The sequence below is a fragment of the Branchiostoma lanceolatum genome, chromosome 5 (genome assembly GCF_035083965.1).
Source record: "Branchiostoma lanceolatum isolate klBraLanc5 chromosome 5, klBraLanc5.hap2, whole genome shotgun sequence".
Taxonomy (NCBI): Eukaryota; Metazoa; Chordata; class Leptocardii; order Amphioxiformes; family Branchiostomatidae; genus Branchiostoma; species Branchiostoma lanceolatum.
Window position 1 is genome coordinate 18,786,967 of NC_089726.1, and position 20,157 is coordinate 18,807,123.

Consider the following 20,157-nt stretch of genomic DNA (forward strand, 5'->3'; position numbering starts at 1 on the left):
ATTGTTATCTATTATATTATGCCTTCCAAGTTTACCTGCCTAATTTAGTTTATTAGCTAAAAGCCATCTGTTCAGTACAGTAGCTATAAAATGGAAATCTTGAGTTCGTAGTCTCTTTTAGTCAATAAGTGTCCCTGTGGGAGGTAAATTAAATCCGGCAGGTAACTTTTGAAACTTTTAGAAGATGCACTAGATTGTTAGCTATCATATTATGCCTTCCAAGATCACCTGCCTCATTTCGTTTATTACCTAAAAGCCATCTGTTCAGTACAGTAGCTATAAAGCGGAAATCTTGAGATCATGGTCTCTTGTAGTGAATTAGTGTCCCTGTGGGAGGTAAATTAAATCCGGCAGGTAAAGTTTGAAACTTTTAGAAGATGCACTAGATTGTTAGCTATCATAATATGCCTTCCAAGTTCACCTGCCTATTTTTGTTTATTAGCTAAAAGCAATCTGTTCAGTGCAGTAGTTATAAAGCGGAAATCTTGAGATCGCGGTCTCTTGTAGTCAATTAGCGTCCCTGTGGGAGGTAAATTAAATCCGGCAGTAAAATTCTGAAACTTTTAGAAGATGCACTAGAATGTTAGCTATTATATTATGCCTTTCAAGTTTGCCTGCCTAAATTCGTTTATTGGCTTAAAGCCATCTGTTCAGTACAGTAGCTATAAGACGGAAATGTTGAGATCGTGGTGTTTTGTATTCAATTAGTGTCCCTTTGGGAGGTAAATTAAATCCGGCAAGTAAATTTTGAAACTTTTAAAAGATGCACTAGAATGTTAGCTATCATATTATGCCTTCTAAGTTCATTTGCCTAATTTCGTTTATTAGCTAAAGCCATCTGTTCAGTACAGTAGGTATCAGACCGAAATGTTGAAATCGTGGGTTTTTTTTATTCAATTAGTTTCCGTGTTACAGGTAAATTAAATCCGGCAGGTAAATTTTGAAACTTTTAGAAGATGCAATAGAATCACATTATGCCTTTCAAGTTCACCTGCCAAATTTCGTTTATTAGTTAAAAGCCATCCGTTCAGTGCAGTAGCTATAAAACGGAAGTCTTGATATCGTAGTCTCTTGTAGTCAATTAGTGTCCCTGTGGGAGGTTCATTAAATAATGTTTGAGGGAATTAAATCCCGCAGGCAAATTTGGACACGTTCACTTGTGTTTCTCTTAAAGGTGGTAGCCACAATTACCAGGCGTTTAAGTTTAACTGCAATTCACACATTTTCCAGTAGGTGTTGTCTTATGGTCATTTGTTGTTGTTTTTCTTTGTTTTTGCCCATTTAAAGTAACCTGACTTTCAAAGTATAGACCCGAGTCTTCACGGAAGAGATCTTATATCTATTTTGTCCACATTCACGGCGAAAAACCCGATGAATCAAATAAATAATCAAATATAGTGAGTATCGGTGCATCCGAATCAGATGCTAGCTTTCCTATAGCTGAATCGGCTGCTGGAATGGGCTGTTGAATGGGCTGCTGGAATCGGCTGCCGAAAGGGCTGCTAACTTCAGGTCGGTCTCCTATCCTCCCTCCCAGAGACGCAGACAGCTCAGTCAGTGACCCGTGTGAAGGTCATTTGGGGTCAAATTCCGCCTGATTACCCAATGCAGATAAGATATGTTCGCCGTGCCAATTCAGTCATGTCAGGTCTGGTCTTACTTACTGACTGACTAAACACAGGCAAATCTATTTGCCTTTTAAGCATACTTTATGAAAAATCAAGCTTTCTCCTTAAAATATGATGTTTAGAACTTTGACCAATGAGATTAAAGCAGCAAAAGCTGGTATATTAATACAAAGGTTTAATTAATGAAACGTTAACAAGTGTTGACAAACACACATCGGAATATTCCATTATCCATGTTAAGGAAGACATAATTTCTCTTCACAAGCTAATCCTACAAACCGGTACATGAACAGCTACTAAGTATGTCGTGTTCAGTGCTTTGGTATATACATATAAAGAGTGCCTTAGTTGAAATTTGGCAAGGGAAGTATCTTATACAGTAGTACACTAGTAGATCAGACATGTACATGTATGTGAATTTGAGGACAAAGCTATAATATAAAGATTAGGGCAATAGTTCTAAACAAAATGGAGAGTTAGAAATTAAAGGGAGGGACATATAATGTATTATGTGTTAATGTGGGCATTCAATCTAACTTTTTGTAGTACATTAGTCAAACTAGTCACATGTGTAAGGATTTACATACACATTGCAGAAACAAGTGAGGCCGACTTGAACATCAACTTAAACGTGAAATATACTACAAATGTATATCAAAATCCCATTTATAGTTTCCTTCTAGAGCCCAGAAATCTATATATGCAAATGTATGAAGTATACAGAATACAGTAGGACCTGTTTTCTGTCGAATTGTCCAAACATTATGACACAAAAACTATAAAGTTGGTGTTTTTAGATACAGGTCCAACCAAGCTTTAGTCAACAAAAATGATCTCTTTTGCAAAAATCACATTAGTCCAGTTTCCCTATAAGTGTCTTTTCTGTATGACGTTGATCCAAAGCTAATATCTCTAAGGCTGTCAGGCAGTCATAATTGTTGGCATTGTACCTTCACAAATAATACCTTAGAGAAACATGATAGACTAACTTGTCCTGACCACCCTCACACAAGCTGATTAGTCACACTTGTATAATTTCTCTCCTGTATGCATTGTCATCAGTTGGAGTTCAAAACCCAGTACTGTGCAGCAGAATAGTCGTGCTGGTCACACTTGTAGGGTTCATTTTATCACCCGACCAGCGTGCTTTGCTTGATGGAAGTCCATTAACCATTTTTGTGTAGTAGAATAGTCGCATATGTCACAATTGTAGGTTATTCTTCTCCTTGGATTGGGGTTATCGGTGTGATTCTTTTGATGACTCTTCAAACTGGATTTCTGGACTGCAGAATAGTCACACTGGTCACACTTGTAGGGTTTCTCTCCGGTATGCGTTCTCATATGTTGGGTTAGGTGAGACTTCCTAGCACTTTGGTAACCACACTCCAAGCATGTGTAGGGTTTCACACCGGTATGAGTCACCATATGTTGGGATAAAGCAGACTTCTGAGCTGCCCTATACCCACACTCCCCACACATGTAGGATTTCTCACCAGTGTGAGTTACTCGATGGTTGTCCAAAGTAGATTTCAGTGCTGCAGAATAGTCACACTGGTCACACTTGTAGGGTTTCTCTCCAGTATGAGATCTCATATGTTGGGTTAAAGTAGACCTATGAGCTGTTCTGAACCCGCACTCCCCACACGCGAAGGGCTTCTCTTCACTATGAGTTGTCATATGTTTGGATAAGCTACATTTCAGTGCTGTAGAATAGTCACACTGATCACACTTGTAGGGTTTCTCTCCAGTATGCGTTCTCATATGTCTTGATAAAGCGGACCTCTGAGATGCCCTGTACCCACACTCTCCACACATGAAGGGTTTCTCACCAGTGTGAGTTACTCGATGGTTGTTCAAAGTAGATTTCAATGCTGCAGAATAGTCACACTGGTCACACTTGTAGGGTTTCTCTCCAGTATGAGATCTCGTATGTTGGGATAAGGTAAAACTATGAGCTGTTCTGTACCCACACTCCCCACACATGAAGGGTTTCTCACCAGTATGTTTAGTTAGATGTCTTTCCAAACTGGATTTCTGGGCTGCAGAATAGTCACACTGATCACACTTGAAGGTTTTTTCTCCTGTATGTATTCTCATGTGTTCGGATAAGTGAGATTTTTGTGTTGTCCTGTACCCACACTCCCCGCACATGTAGGGCTTTTCACCAGTGTGTATTACACGATGGTTGTCCAAGTTGGATTTCTGGGCTGCAGAATAACCACACTGGTCGCACTTGTAGGGTTTTTCTCCGGTATGAGTTCTCATATGTTGGGACAATGTTGACCTTTGAGCTGCCCTGTACCCACACTCCCCACACATGTAGGGTTTCTCGGCAGTGTGTTTTGTCAGATGATTTCCACAGCTGGAATCGGCCATGTCTGGACTTTGTCCACTCTGAAACAAATTGAAAGTGAAGGAAATTTAGGAACCCATCATGGTCCTGTTTTCTCATCTTTACTTATTACACATATATCTATTTATTTATTTGTTTGTTTGACTGTGTACACGGTACACCAGCCAAGGTTGCCTGACTAGTAGTAGCTATTGTAAGGGGTAACCTTGCTGCACAATACATTATGGAATAAAATAGTTACATTAGTTAACAAGATAAAATCATACAGGTATACAATCAAGCTCTCACAATTAATATACATGTTCATTCCTTAAGTAACATGCTATAGAATTTAAAGGGCATATTACACTTGCCTGAACCTTGTCGGAAATGCTTTAAAAGGCTTCTTCTGATTAAACCTCATTGGTTGGCATAAATTATAGGTAGATCTAGAGAAGGTAAAGATCTAGCATGATGAAATCAAAAACTCGGACGATAAAACTTACTTTTATCGTCTGAGGTTTTAATTCCTGAGATGAATTTAACAAGTACCTTTCGTCAACAATTCCATACTCCTTAGTACTAGTATTATACGTACTACTAACTAGTTTCGTACCCCCTCCCCCTCCATATTACAAGCCGATACAGTTTCGTCCCCACTCCCATATTACGATCCGACGTCATGCCCCCCTCCCCCAATCATGGCCTGGTCACAAACGTTGCACACGGTTGCAGCCACAGCTGTGCTCTTGGGGCTCCGATGATTGCCAGGTTCAGGGCGGATCAAAGTCATACAACAACTATCCCAAACGACTTAACTACTCACCAAAGACAAGCGGGTCAAATCGCTGGAAAGACGTGACGCTTCTACGGGGCTTCTTAGCTTGGCAAATTCCTGACGCCGCTAGGGGTCGTGGTTCTGGGTTCTTCCGTTCAGAGGTCAGTTGGGGTCAATCAAGGTCACAAATTCTACCTGATTACCCACAGGGTTTGGTTTGTCGATGTTAGGAATCTGGATATTCTGGTCTACGTGGATGATTTGATAAAAGAAAATCAATGAAGGATAACGTGTACATCGGATTGAAATATTTCATTTTTCAAACTTTAAAAAAGTTGAAGTCAAAGCATACCTGATTTTGAAAATCAAAAAGCTTTGCTCACTTAAAAACTTGTCCTGACACAAAAAGTCTGAAATATACTGTCTGTTAAAATGCATGTAGTGATTTCCTCAGAACTGAAGTAGACTTAACAACTTTCCATTTTAGAACTAGAAAATACTTGCAATTGCGAGTAACTTGAGTTACTCATCACATTTTCAACAATAGAACATGTTACACCTTTTAAACTTACAGTTCCGCGACCTCATACATCTATGAAATATTTAAGACCTTTGCATATTTAATGTAAATTTATATAATCTATCATCACTTTAGATACCTTACACGTTACAAGTATGAAATTCCCATCATTTAACACTTGGCATTCTCGTATTATGCATATAAAGCCCTTTTTTGCATATTTGGCATCTAAATATGTTTATGTTCCACCTGTCATCAATCATATGTGTTAAACGTATTTTAGTCCTATGATGTAAACATTGTAATAATAGAAATTCCTCTTTAATTATGCAAATTAGGTCCTTAATTGCACATACTTGCATATCTTCATCTAAGCTTCCTGCACGCCCAAAATGGTGGAAATCCATCTATCCTTTCTTACGTTATCCTCTTTGGAAGATTGAAACAAAAACGCCCCTGTAGTTCCAAAACCAAATGTTAGGGGGCTAAAATCTATACCACTTTGTCCTTAAGTCAAGAGCTATCATCTTGTGAGATTTTAACAAAAAACGCCTCTGCCCAAACTTTGGCCACTTCTTCCCGAGCATAGTATACGAGCTATCTACCACCCAGAATCATGACCATAGCTTGTTCAGAACACGAGATATAAAAAACGGAAGTTCTGCAGTACCATAACAAACTGCTTGGAGGCCCCCATATCTTTAATCATTTTGAGGTTTCCTCAAGACCTATCAACGTACCAAATGTCAAGACAATCCAACTAGGCCTCGTGTTCATACACACACACACAGACACGGATTCGAACGCTCCAGCCTAAAATATAACGTTCACTTTCATGCAGGTAGTGAGGCATACACGTACTATAAAATTTAGACCTTGGACTCGATATGGGATTTTTCAGTACATTGTACTTCAAACACTTACATAAATACAAGATGGCTGTGAAAATTTATGACACACAAGACACATCATCTACATTACAGTTAAAGACAATGGGTTTATTGGACTTGAAGAATCTTGAGCCATTCACAGTGATAGACAAAACAGGAGAAAAAGCTGTGACACCTTAGCCACCACCACTACTATCCTCAGGTTATCATTTCACAAAGAATTTCCACAAAAACATTTATAAACACAGTATCTGTACAGTCATGTCACACATAGCCAACCAAAAATACCAAGGATTTCAAGTTCAGATCTTTAAGTTCTCGTAGTCTCAGATCTTCGGCCATGACTTCCTTTCTTCACTACAAGTAAGGCAAAACATAAAAAGACTTTGATTTCCTTTCTGCACTACAAGACATTAGAAAATGACATTCATTTTTAACAGTGTTGCAAGTGGTACATGGTCTCTAGGTGGTTGTGTTCAAGGAGGTTTCATGTAGAATCTCCTTGGTTTGTTGCAGTGGTGGCCAGTGTTTCCGCCAGACCGCGACTGAGTGGCCGCTTTGGGAGGGCCCTACCGCGAAAATTAACCGACCCACGTGACACTTTAGGGGGCGGGGCATGGACGCAACTCATTCACTATGAAGAACACATGTCTAGTAAACCGAGGTCGCAAGGATACTTGCTGCCCGAAAATAATTTCATCAGGTTGGCAGAACATAGGATATTTGGAGTTTCTTATGTACACAACCAGGTAATCTCACCTGCTGACGTTTCAGGATACAAGCTCAGCCATATTTGGGGGGGATACAAGCTCAGCCATATTTGGGATTACGTTCTCGCCGCAAAAGCGCCACCTACATAGGCTACTTATAGCGGTGAGAAGCAGTACTCCAGTCAGAAGCTCTGAAGAAGGTGTCTGACAGACACCGAAACGTCAGCAGGTTAGATTACCTGGTTGTGTAATAAGAAACTCCAAATATCCGATACTTGCTGTGTTTTACCGACAAAAATGCAAATACTTTAACTATTTTCTTGTTCTCTTTTTTCAGACTCGACTTGTAAAATCATGCTGTGCGCTGCGTTCGCAGGGCATAACATATTTTGCCTTGCCGTTTGTTTTGTTTGACGTTCAAAGTTTGGTTCTTGAATTTTGTTTTTGTTCCGTTGTGTTGACAACATTTCTACTAACATGTTCCTGTTCTTGAAATACTCCTAACATCTAACTGGATAACAGACAGGACGTTAAATGGACGGTCCCGTGTTTGGGGAGAGCCACACCCCGCGCACGTAAAAGAACCCACCACACCTTTCGAAAAAGAGTAGGGGCATGCCCCGGTGTGCGATGGTCCAAATCCTTCTATCTGGAGTTGGTGATTCACTACAAATCACCCGGATGGAGGCCTGGCGAACCTCCGTCTCGTATTAGCCACACGGTGATTTACATCATTCACCCGGGCGGGAGATCGGGCGCATCACCGTCTTGTACGACTGCCAACGAAAGGGTATGTCACCCCGTAAAGGGGCGGTATAACCCTACGCAAGGGGCCAGTTCTGGCCTGTGCACGTACTACTACTACTATTAAGTCCGTAAAACTACATCGCAACCACATTCCATGGGGATCCAAGATGGCGGACCATGTGGCAGACCATCCCGACATGCACAGCGTCGGTAGGTCTATGATTACGTCATACATGTGATTATGCAATAGACTGGTAATGAACTATAAAATGACGGGAAAGTGCACGGAAAAGTTGAAACCATCTTAACATAAGAAAAAAAAATTACTAAAAGCTGTTAAGATTTTTAACACAACGATCTAAAATGAAAAATGTGAAAGTGAAAAATACAATCATAGTGTCATTACATACTGGACTAACTGGAGGCTATAGTATGACACAGTCACCGCTGGCGGCAGGGACATCCCTCTGGACACAGTCCCTGGAAAATGCGGCGCTGCTTTGCTGCCCGAAACTTGTGTAGAGCACGGTAGAAGTCGAAGTGTTCGATTGCCGGTCCCTCGATGCTAATCCTCATCAGGACATCGAGGTTCTCTGCCTTCAGGCGTGCTCTGCCCTTTGTCTTGATTCGGTTCTGAACGCTGAACACGCGTTCGCAGGGCACCGTGCTCATCGGGATGACCGCCACAGCATTCAGTAGTTTGGTGGTTTCGGGCAGGTAGCCAGCATGGTTTGTGGTAATAACATTCACCAAGTTCTGGAAGGAGTAGTTCTTGTAGTTGGCATGTACGAGTTCTTTAAATGTTGGCCACTCCATGCTGCATTCTTCCGACTTGATCACTGGTTCCCGTTCCGCTGGTGCATTGTGTTCCAGGATGGACTGAAGCTCATCCTCGCCGAAACGGGCCCACGTCGCGTTGTCTTCAGAAAGGGACTTAGGATCAAGGATCCTGAGGGCCTTGAACAGTCCGATGTCGGGGAACCTGCCATCCATGTTGACGATGAGGTTGTCGATGAAGTTCTGCCTCACGCCATCCACGGCTTGTCTCATCTGTCTCGTACTCTTTATCTTCTCCCCCTTGAAGTAGGTGTCCCCGTTGTTTACGACGAGATTGTTCTTGAACTCTCGGAACTTGGCGCCACCTCCCCCGTCACCTTGCATGGCCCGTAGCACATCCATTGTAGCCTTGACGGTAGGCTACAGAACAAGAGGAAATGCTTCGTTTAGAAACTGAACTATGTAATAATAATAATAATAAAAAATATGTATATCATGTACGTATAGATCATACGATGTGTATATAATGTACGTATAGATCATACGATGCTGTGTTTTTGTATCAAATTCATCACAACAAGTTACCCTCCCACACACTTAAGTTAATCAGTAACACAAAAGAAGTTGTTACAATAATTACATATTACATGAATAGACGCACACGCAGCACAGATAGTATCCCAAGACTGGACTGCCAAAGATTACGATAACATACCTGGATTGTGGCGAAGGCGAGGCCGCCTTCCTGGAACGCCTTGCTTAGACACGAGATGCTGCTCAGCACATCGCACAGGAGGTGGTTGATGGCGATGAACTCGTAGGACAGAAGAGACTTTGCTAGTGTTTCCGCCATCGTGTCTCCGAGTAGTTCCGCGTCCTGCTGTAAGACTTCTATTACAGCTCGGAGTGTCCCATACATGGCAACACTGGCTTCATCAAAGCTAAGCCAACGGACAGCGTGGATTGACTTCAGCTTTACATCGTCGGTGTCCAGGATGGCATGCATCTCTTTGAGGCAGGCCTGTCGACTGCTGCTGTTGGCGAAGTAGCCATAGACGCTCCCCATGGTACGTTGATACTTTTGCAGGGCTGGAATGGGCGCAGCAGACTGCTGGGCACACAGTCACTGGTGGCCTTTCTCAATTTCCAGTCAGCGTGCGCTAATTAATATTCTAAAAACATTATTTGCCACCTTTTCCTAAATACCAAGCAAATCAATAGCCCACCGTCCACTTTACAATCTCTTAAAACAATTTCAAAATCCTCCTAATTGTTCCTACTAATGATAAAGAGATATACATATACAAATGAACAAATATATGCAGAAACTGTATACATTAAGACCTGTTTTCTTGAGTCAGAACATTACTACACACATAAGGTCTATGGTGTTCCATACAGGTATAACTAGTATACATTTCTCCCTTTCAAAAGATCACATTTGTTGAGTTTCCAACAAGTGTCCTTGTTGGATGACGTTGATCAAAATGACATATCTTCAAATCAGAAAGTCACAGTACAGACAGCAGCTGACAGACAGTAATCACAAGTTGTATTGAATATAAGTTCACATATACTTTGCAGAAACAAGCGAGACCAGCTTGTTCTGACTACTGTAAATGCAGAAAGGTTCGCGGTGGTTTTATGTTCGCAGTTTTCGCGGCGACCGTTTCAGCGCGAACTTAAAACCATCGCGAACATTTTTGTCCAATACTGTAGCCGTAGGTGACTATAGCGCTGCCGCAAACTTAAAACCTCCGCGAACACTCCATTTTCGACTTAGCGCGAAATGAAAACCATGCGAACTAAAATGCATTTACAGTACCCTCACTCACGGAGATCTCACTATTGTGTTTTGCAGGATGGTAGTCCACTGTCATTTTTTGTACAGAATGATTACACTGTTGTCACTTCTTGGGTTGTGTCATTTTTTGTACAGAATGATTACACTGTTGTCACTTCTTGGGTTGTTCACCTGAGTTTTCTATATGGTCGAATAAGTTAGACCCCCCAATTGTTCTGTACAGACGCTATCCACAAATGTAGAGTTAGTCACCTGACGAGAATAGTCACAGTGGTCACACTTGTAGGGTTTTTCTCCATTCTGACTTTTCATATGTCGAGATAATGTAGACCTTTGAGCTGTCCTATACCCACACTCTCCACACATGTAGGGTTTCTCACCAGTGAGAGTTACTCGATGGTAGTCCAAACTGGACTTCTGGCCTGAAGAATAGTCACATTGGTCACACTTGTAGGGTCTCTCCCCAGTATGAGTTCTCAAATGTTGGGATAAGGTAGACTTCCAAGCTTCTCTGTACCCACATTCCCCACACATGTAATTTATGCTTCTTATCAGTGTGAGTTACTCGATGGTGAGTTACACATGAAGGGTTTCTCACCAAAGTGTTTTACTCGATGTCTGTTTAAGTTGGAATTTTTGGCTGCAGAGTAGTCACACTGGTCACACTTGTAGGGTTTTTCTCCTGTATGAGTTCTCATGTGTTCGGATAAGTGAGACTTCAAAGCTGCTCTGTACCCACACTCCCCACACATGTAGGGTTTCTCACCAGTGTGAGCTACTCTATGGTGGTCCAAATTGGATTTGTGGGCAGTAGAATAGTCACACTGGTCACACTTGTACGGTTTTTCTCCTGTATGAGTTCTCATGTGTTGGGATAAGTGAGACTTCAAAGCTGCTCTGTACCCACACTCCCCACACATGTAGGGTTTCTCACCAGTGTGAGTTACTCGATGTTGCTCCAAATTTGTTTTCAGTGCTGCAGAATAGTCACACTGGTCACACTTGTAGGGTTTCTCTCCAGTATGAGTTCTCATGTGTTGGGATAAAGTAGAGCCCTGAGCTGTCCTGAACCCACACTCCCCACACATGTAGGGCTTGTCACCAGTGTGAGTTACTCGATGTTGCTCCAAATTTGATTTCTTGGCTGCAGAATAGTCACACTGGTCACACTTGTAGGGTTTTTCTCCAGTATGAGTTCTCATATGTTGGGATAAGCGAGACCTTAAAGCTGCCCTGTACCCACACTCCCCACACATGTAGGGCTTGTCACCAGTGTGAGTTACTCGATGTTGCTCCAAATTTGATTTCTTGGCTGCAGAATAGTCACACTGGTCACACTTGTAGGGTTTTTCTCCAGTATGAGTCCTCATATGTTGGGATAAGTTACGCCTTGTAGCCATCCTGTACCCACACTCCCCACACATGTAGGGTTTCTCACCAGTGTGAGTTACTCGATGGTTGTCCAAAGTAGATTTCAGGGTTGCAGAATAGTGACACAGGTCACACTTGTAGGGTTTTTCTCCAGTATGAGTTCTCATATGTCGGGATAAGTTACCCCTAATAGCCTTCCTGTACCCACACTCCTCACACATGTAGGGGTTTTCATCAGTATGTGATACTACTGTACTTGATAGTAGTCCAAAGTGGATTTCTGGGCAGCAGAATAGTCACACTCCTCACACATGTAGGGTTTCTCTCCAGTATGGGTTCTCATATGTCGGGATAAGTGAGACTTCTTAGCTGCCCTGTACCCACACTCCTCACACATGTAAGGTTTCTCACCAGTGTGTTTTGCCAGATGATGTCCACAGCTGGAATCGGCCATGTGTGGACTTACTTCACTCTGAAACAAATTGAAAGTGGAAATTTAAAGGAATCCAATACGGACTGGCTGCAAAAAGTGTATTATAAGCCCCCCCCCCCATCACTTAAAATTAATATAGACCTAGAGTAAGTAATGTTTAACATTTGTGGGTAAGTTTACATCGTCTGAAGTTTTGATTCCTGAGATAGTGACAACTTCCTTTTGTCAACAGTACCATAGTATTACATAATAACAATAATAATAATAAGTTTATTGCACAACAATTGTACAAGGTACAAAGTATGGCATTTACTGGTACATAGATAACATTCTATTAGGCTATCTATCTTATACAATATGGTGTACTACTCTATCTTATACATGCACTACAGTTTCGTCCCCCGTATTGCCCCCCTCCCCCAAGAATATGTTATCAAAAATCATAGCCAGGTTACAAACGTTTGAAGCTCAGGTGATAGCCAGGTTAAGGGAGGATTGAAAATCATACAACTACTATCTCTAACTACTTTACTACTCACCGAAACTAGACAAGCAGGTCGAACCGCTGGAAGACGTGACACTTCTAAGCTTGGCAATAGAATTGCATGACGCCGCTAGGGGTCGTGATTCAGGATTCTTGGGGTCGGAGGTCAGTTGGGGTCAACATAAATCACACTTCCTACCTGATTACTTACAGGGCACTGATACATGTATAACTTAGGTATGTTTTGTCGATGTTAGGCATTATTTCTCGATATCCTGGTCTACGTTGATGATTCGATGAAACAAAAACAATAATGGACTATCAATTGGGTCAAAATATTTCATGTTTCCTTTTCAAACGTGATTTCAAATCACATGCTTTGCTCACTTAAAAACTTGTCCTATTTCGATGACACAAAAATGCATGAAATATACTGCCTATTGAAATACATGCAGTGATTTCCCTAGAACTGAAGTAGGCTGACTTAATTTTAAGCTAGAAAGCATATCTGCAATTGCAAGCAACTTGATTTGTGTCATTCTCATCACATTTTCCATAATAGAACATGTAACGTTACTATTTTAGACTAGAGTTCCGCGACCTCATACATCCATGAAATATCTAAAGCGTTTGTATAGCTGATGCAGATGACTCATATCTTTATACAATCTATGCATGGCAATATTCACCTTAATGTAACTTACACGTATGAAATTACCATTATTTACCACTTGTGGCATTCTCGTATTATGCATATCAGGCCTTTATTTACATGTTTGGTATCTGGAAATGTTCAACCTGCCATAAATTATACATTAAGTGCCAATAAGGTCCTTACTTGCATAAATTGCAGATCTCTGTCAAAGCTACCTGCATGCCCAAAATGATGGAAATCCATCTTTACTTTCTTCCCTTTTTCTCTTTGGAAGATTCTAACAAAAACGCCAGTGGAGTTCCAAAATCAAATGATAGGGGGCCCAAATCTATGAAACTTTCTTAACCTTCTCCCTGCTGCTTACTCTGTGACCAATAGGGAATTTAGTGCCGAATGACTACTTCAGGGCAAGGAGGTTATAATCCTTGTTCAGAGTGCAAAAGGTTAAGTCAAAAGCTGTCCTATTGTGAGATTTTAACAAAAACGCCCCTGCCCAAACTTAGGACACTTTTTCTCGAGCATAAGAGCTATCTACATCAAAACCTATCAACATACCAAATATAAAGACAATCCATCTAGGCCTTCACGCAGTATCGTGTTCAGATACAGACACACACACAGACGCTCCTGCCTAGAACATAAACTCCATATTTCATGGAGTATACATTTAAGTGGACTCATTCCTAAAGCTAACAGACATCTATCCCACCGCAGTCATCCCTCACTAAGATAGATAAAGGAATGAGTCCACTCTACATTATACTCCATATTTCATAGAGGTAATGAGGCATACTTCATTTTGTACCTTGGGCAGCTTGGATTCAATATGGGATTTTTCAGTACTTCAGATGCTTAACGTTACATGAATACAAGATGGCTGTGAACATGCGCTATGCAAGACACATCATGCACATTATAGTAAGACAATGGGTTTATTGGACATGACGAATCTTAAGCCATTCACAGTGATAGACAAAATAGGAGAAAAAGCTGTGACACCTATTATAAGCCATCAACAAGACTACTATCTTCAGGTTATCATTTTACTAAGAATTTCCACAAAAACATTTATAAACACAATATCTGTGAAGTCATGTCACACATAGCCAACCAAAAATATCCAGGAAATTTCAAGTTCAGATCTTTACGTTCTCGTTGGCTCGGATCTTAGGCCATGACTTCCTTTCTTCACTACAAGTAAGGCAAAACATTAAAAGACTTTGATTTCCTTTCTGCACTACAAGACATTAGAAAATGACATTCATTTTTAACAGTGTTGCAAGTGGTACATGGTCTCTAGGTGGTTGTTGCGTTCAAGGAGGTTTTATGTAAAATCTTCTTGGTGTATTGCAGTGATGGCCTTTCTGAATTTCCAGTCAGCGTGCGCTAATTAATATTCTAAAAACATTATTTGCCACCTTTTCCTAAATGCCGAGCAAATCAATAGCCCACTGTCCACTTTGCAATCTCTTAAAACAATTTCAAAATCCTCTACATTGTTGCTACTAATGATAAAGAGATATACATATACAAATGTACAAATATATACAAAAACTGTTTACATTAAGACCTGTTTTCTTGAGTCAGATCATTACTACACACATAAGGTCTATGGTGTTACATACAGGTGCACTCCCTCACACATGGATCTCACTATTATGTTTTGCAGGATGGTAGTCCACAGTCAATTTTTTTAAACAGATCACTAGAAGTAACACTGCTCACAATTCTTGGGTTGTTCACCTGTATGAGTTTTCTATATGGAGGGATAAGTTAGATCTCCCAATTGTCCTGTAAAGACGCTCTCCACAAATGTAGAGTTAGTCACCTGACGAGTGTGTTTTACTCGATGGAAGTCCAAAACCCTATTTTGCATAGCAGAATACTTTGGCTTTTCTTTCGTTCGAGTTCTTACATGTCTGGAAAGTATTTAAGCTCTCTCTTGCCTCGATGTATGAGTTCTTATGTGTCTGTTGAAGTCAAGCTGTGTAGAAGTTGTGTACCCACACTCTCCGCACATGTAGAATTTCCCGCCAGTGTGTTCTACTTTATGGTTGTCCAAACTGGATTTCTGGGCTGCAGAGTAGTCACACAGGTCACACTTGTACTTTTTAAAGTTGTAGGGTTTCTCTCCAGTGTGAGTTTTCATATGTTTGGATAAGGTAGACCTATTAGCTGTTCTGTACTCACACTCACCACACATAAATGGTTTCTCACTGGTATGACTTAATAGATGGCGGCCCAAGCTGGATTTCTGGGCTGCAGAATAGTCACACTGGTCACACTTGTAGGGTTTCTCTCCAGTATGAGTTTTCATATGTTGGGATAAGGTAGACCTATTAGCTGTCCTGTACCCACACTCCCCACACATGTAGGGCTTCTCACCAGTGTGTTTTAGTCGATGACTGTCTAAGTTGGATTTCTGGATTGCAGAATAGTCACACAGGTCACACTTGTAGGGTTTTTCTCCTGTATGAGTTCTCATATGTTGGGATAAAGCAGACCTTGTAGCTGCCCTGTACCCACACTCCCCACACATGTAGGGTTTTTCTCCTGTATGAGATTTCATATGGGCAGATAAGTTAGACCTTTTAGCTGTCCTGTACCCACACTCCCCACACATGTAGGGCTTCTCACCAGTGTGTTTTAGTCGATGACTGTCTAAGCTGGATTTCTGGATTGCAGAATAGTCACACAGGTCACACTTGTAGGGTTTTTCTCCTGTATGAGTTCTCATATGCCTTGAAAAGTGAGACCTATAAGCTGTTCTGTATCCACACTCCCCACACATGTAGGGTTTCTCATCACTGTGTCTTGTCAGATGAAGTCCACAGCTGGAATCAGCCATATCTGTAATGGGAGAAGACAAATCTTTCAAAAGGTAAAAAATGACTTCTTTCAATGATTCATTTCCATACATAACAGCAGAAGGACTAAGTTCATTCTAAAACAAATTGAAAGTGAAGGAAAAGCCTTCCTTGGGGGGGGGGGGAGTTTAGGGGTGGCTATGGTACGATAGACTCTATATTTATTAAATTAGTTTTTTAAAATGATCTTTCTCCACCTTGGGGTTTTGGGCGGCTTTCCAGACAAGGTGGGCTACCCAAGGGTAGGCTAGAGTAGAGGGGTGGGCAGGCTTCCCTTACTGGCCCTTAAGGCTATGCTTGGGAGTTTGGTTTCTAATGAGACTGGGTCAAGCTGTGGGTGGGCTTGAGGGAAAGCAACGGCTTATCATACTACGGGGGGGGTTGCAGCAATGAAGAACTCCACAAAGACTGGTAGAAAAGCCATCAATTCTAAACAAAATCCCAAGTTCTACAATAGAATTTAAGGAGAAAGGTACAGGGGGAAATAAAGAAAAATGGAAATTGGATGGGCCAGGCAATGGTCATGATAGGGCCTAAAAATTTGTATGCCACATCAAATTCAAACCAGCTGTCTCACACATAGAGTGCATGAATGTGCTTGTATTTGTGTGTTTGTTTGTTTGTTTGTGAGTCAGTGTGCATGCATGTATATGTTTGCATGTGACTGAGTGTGTGTATGTAATGGTTTGTGTGTTTGTGTGTGAGTTAGTACATTGTGATAGTGTTCTGTACCTATATAGCCGGTATAACCGCCCATTGGTATAACACACCAGCTTTGCAGGCACGTGGCGCAACAGCAGCCGGTTATATTACACCTAACGACCTGTCATGTCTAACCTTTGCATATCTACTTGCATGTATTGTCTAATTAGGTAGCCGCAGGGACTCTGGTGGGAGGATGAATTTGCTTTAGTTATATAGTGCATAAAGTGTCCTCCATCCAAGACGTAGAAAGCTGCATTTGCGATAACAAACATTCCGTTTCTGATGCCTGAAGATCTATTTTTCCTCCAGGTTTCTGGGTGTCCCTGAGGCCTTACCTAGTGCGCTGGCGGGTTGCCGGTCTTCATTTCCACTGAAGTACTCCACAACACAACATTTGTTTAACAATTCTGCAGTATAACAACAAGTACCGCGGCCATGTTGTTTACTCAAGTGACTGAGCCTGGCCAATCACATCTCACACCGCAAGCAACAGCTCAGTGTCCATCATGGCAGCGGATCTTCATGCATCAGAAACAGAATGTTTGTTATCGCTGATGTAGCTTTCTGCGTCTTGGGAGGAGTATTTGTATTTGTATTGCATTGCATACCCGGCAAACCGCCTCAAGGCGTAACACACCAGGTTTGTACTGAAGAGTACAAGCTGCATATCCGGACAGATTTATATGATCCACTCACACCGGGAAGGACCCCCTACTCTTTTCGATCAGTGTGGTGGGTTCTTTAACGTGCTCGAGGTGTGGCTCTCCTCAAACACGGGACCTCCATTTAACATCCTATCCGAGGGACATCCCTAACCGAAGCTAGGTACTCATTTTCGTGTAAAGTGCCTTTCCCAAGGATAAAACTAATAGGGTAAAACGTCAACGGGACAGATCAGGGAACCCCGGATTCGAACCCGGTACTTATGAATTCTGGGGCCAAACACCCTGCCACTGTGCCGCTGCGCCGCCACTATATATAATAAATAGGAGGACACTATATATAATATATAATATATAATATATAATATACAAGCAAATACGTCCTCCCACCAGAGTCCCCGTGGCTATCTAATGAGGATGCCTCGTGTTGTTTGTGTTGTTCCTTTCTTTCGTGCAGGATACCTGACCAACATCCACCATACTCTCCGTAGGCCTGACAGTGTGGCCACAAGGAAAATAAGTGTCTTCCATGTTTTAAAAAAATGGGGGCAACAAAATATTCCTGTACGGTGTGCGCTGGGTAACAGGTCAACTCGCCCCAAGTCCAACTCGCCCCAAAAATTTACTACCAACTCGCCCCAAATTATGGCATACCCGGTATCAAACTTGGTTTCATTATCGACATGCATATATCCCACTTAAACACTTTCTAAATATTAATTGACATGTTAATAAAGCCTTGTGACTCTAATTTCAACTTTCTCTTTTCTGTTCGGCATTTAACGCTGATGCCAGGGAGTGCCGGCAGGACTGGTGCTTCATGGCGGCCAGCCAGGTTCACCGGGACCTGCGCCCGCTTGCTGTAATCTCAAGTTGCTAAATACGTGTCCAGCAAAAAAAAAAGTTAAATTAAAGTCACAAGGTTTTGTTAGCATGCAAAGTAATGTTTAGAAGTAGGATTCATGCTTATAAAACAAGTATAAAACCAAGTTTAATACTCCCTAATTTGGGGCGAGTTGGTAGTAAATAGCTGGGCGAGTTGGACTTGGGGCGAGTTGACTATAATTTATTTCAGTCGCCGCGGCTACTTGATTTCTGCGATAATGACACCTTCCTTTTGTCAACACTATAATACTATAGAATTACATGCACTACAAGCTACATTAAATGGCATATACCGGAACAGTTTTGTCCCCCCATATCCTAAAGGTAACAGGTCAACTTGCCCCAACTATAATTTTAAGACCAACTCACCCCAGTTTAGGGATTATCAAACTTGGTTTTATATGCATATATCTAGCTTATAATTATTACTTTACATGCTGACAAAGCTTCGTGACTCTAATCTTAGAATTCTCTACTCTCCAAGCAGAGCTAGGGTTTCGGCTGGTTTTTAACGTGTTTTAGGCGTTTTTGTCATGCCTTCTACTTTGTCATCGTTTTTGTTGTGCAACAAAAACGATGACAAAGTAGAAGGCATGACAAAAACGCCTAAAAACACGTTAAAAACCAGCCGAAACCCTAGCTCTGCTTGGAGAGTAAGAATTCTCTTCTCTGTTCGGCATTTAAGGTCCCAGAACACAGTATTAATGGGCGACCCCCGTGGACAATAGTAGTTCGGGTATGAAGTAGTAGCTTCTACCAGTCTCTGAGGGTCACTGGGAAAATAGTAGAAATTGGCCAAATAGAGTCAATTGTATGAAGGGAGTCGGCTATGGAGAGAAGGTCAAATAGTAGGCAACAGCGGATGGAAATGTTATCCTCCATGGCCAAAGTCCCCCGGCAAATGTTCTCTCTATAGCCGACGCTGTTAGTCTGGTAGAGACTAGGGCGGACGTGCCGACCGGGTCCGCCCGCGGCGAATCCCGAGTTCGTTGCTAAATACGTGCCCAGCCAAAAAAGAAGTTTAACTTCAGAGTCACGAGTCGCGAGTTTTGTTAACATATAAAGTAACATTTAGAAATAAGATTTATGCATGTATAAAACCAGGTTTGATAATCCCTAATTTGGGGCGAGTTGGTAGTAAATAGTTGGGGCGAGTTGGACTTGGGGCGAGTTGACTAGGAGTTGACTAGGACTAAACCAACGTCTCGCCCCCCTCCCCCAAATTAACAACAATGTTATCAAAATCATGGCTAGGTTACAAACGTTGCTGCCACAGCTGTGCGCTTGGGGCTCAGAGGATTCTCAGATGATAGCGAGGTTCAGGGCGTATTGAAGTCAAACAACTACTATCCCTAACGAGACTACTCACCAAAACTAGACAAGCGGGTCAAATCGCTGGAAAGACGTGACACTTTTTAGCTTGGGGTCGTGGCTCCAGGTTCTTGGGGTTGGAGGTCAGTTCGGGTCAACCACAATTCCTACCTGATTACCCACAAAGTACTGGTACATGTATAACTTAGGTTTATTTTGTCGATGTTAGGAATTAATTCTGGATATCCTGGTCTACGTTGATGATTTGATAAAACAAAAAACAATGATGGACAAAGTCAACATTGGGTCAAAATCTTCTCTTTTTCAACCTTAACTTCAAAACGTTTAACACACATGATTTTGAACATCAGAAAGCTTGTACATTGAACATAATCTAAGCATAAGTATATTCACCTTTAACTAAAACATGTCACAAGTATGACATTCCCATCATTTACCACTTGTGGTATACTCGAATTATGCAAATTAGGCCCTTATTTGTATGTTATAAATTAAGTATCTGTTTATGTTCCACCTGCCATAAATTACACGAGCTACATGTATTTTTAAGTCCTATTATGTAAAACGTTGTAATTAT

General features: G+C 41.5%; 4 protein-coding genes across 4 annotated transcripts; all 4 read right to left on the reverse strand.

The window, feature by feature from the left end:
• Positions 1 to 2,425: 2,425 nt before the first annotated feature.
• Positions 2,426 to 19,716, reverse strand: LOC136435573 (zinc finger protein 665-like). The gene is made up of 2 exons (XM_066429192.1): positions 19,618 to 19,716; positions 2,426 to 4,022 (listed from the first exon to the last, which is right to left on the reverse strand). The coding sequence occupies exon 2, from the start codon at positions 4,002 to 4,004 to the stop codon at positions 2,751 to 2,753; it is 1,254 nt and encodes a 417-aa protein (XP_066285289.1). The 5' UTR covers positions 4,005 to 4,022; positions 19,618 to 19,716; the 3' UTR covers positions 2,426 to 2,750.
• Positions 6,089 to 8,792, reverse strand: LOC136435572 (zinc finger protein 862-like). Its single transcript, XM_066429191.1, has one exon. The coding sequence runs from the start codon at positions 8,782 to 8,784 to the stop codon at positions 8,047 to 8,049; it is 738 nt and encodes a 245-aa protein (XP_066285288.1). The 5' UTR covers positions 8,785 to 8,792; the 3' UTR covers positions 6,089 to 8,046.
• LOC136435575 (zinc finger protein 665-like) lies at positions 9,122 to 15,063 on the reverse strand. Its single transcript, XM_066429193.1, has 2 exons — positions 12,530 to 15,063; positions 9,122 to 12,029 (listed from the first exon to the last, which is right to left on the reverse strand). Exon 2 carries the CDS (start codon positions 11,776 to 11,778, stop codon positions 10,738 to 10,740), a length of 1,041 nt encoding a protein of 346 aa, XP_066285290.1. The 5' UTR covers positions 11,779 to 12,029; positions 12,530 to 15,063; the 3' UTR covers positions 9,122 to 10,737.
• On the reverse strand, positions 11,805 to 15,977 carry LOC136435910 (zinc finger protein 135-like). Its single transcript, XM_066429621.1, has 3 exons — positions 15,076 to 15,977; positions 14,278 to 14,320; positions 11,805 to 12,029 (listed from the first exon to the last, which is right to left on the reverse strand). Exons 1-3 carry the CDS (start codon positions 15,975 to 15,977, stop codon positions 11,805 to 11,807), a joined length of 1,170 nt encoding a protein of 389 aa, XP_066285718.1.
• Positions 19,717 to 20,157: the final 441 nt, after the last annotated feature.

What these genes read in the sequence shown, in the direction of transcription:
- LOC136435910 (XM_066429621.1), bottom strand. Translation starts at nt 15,977, where the DNA reads ATGGCTGATTCCAGCTGTGGACTTCATCTGACAAGACACAGTGATGAG. An exon ending in ATAAGAACTCATACATCGAG is followed by an intron (nt 14,321 to 15,075) that starts GCAAGAGAGAGC and finishes CCTTACTTGTAG; the next exon opens with TGAAGAAAGGAAGTCATGGC. An exon ending in AGATCCGAGCCAACGAGAAC is followed by an intron (nt 12,030 to 14,277) that starts GTAAAGATCTGA and finishes AATTTGTTTCAG; the next exon opens with AGTGAAGTAAGTCCACACAT.
- LOC136435572 (XM_066429191.1), bottom strand. Translation starts at nt 8,784, where the DNA reads ATGGATGTGCTACGGGCCATGCAAGGTGACGGGGGAGGTGGCGCCAAG.
- LOC136435575 (XM_066429193.1), bottom strand. Translation starts at nt 11,778, where the DNA reads ATGTGTGAGGAGTGTGGGTACAGGAAGGCTATTAGGGGTAACTTATCC.
- LOC136435573 (XM_066429192.1), bottom strand. Translation starts at nt 4,004, where the DNA reads ATGGCCGATTCCAGCTGTGGAAATCATCTGACAAAACACACTGCCGAG.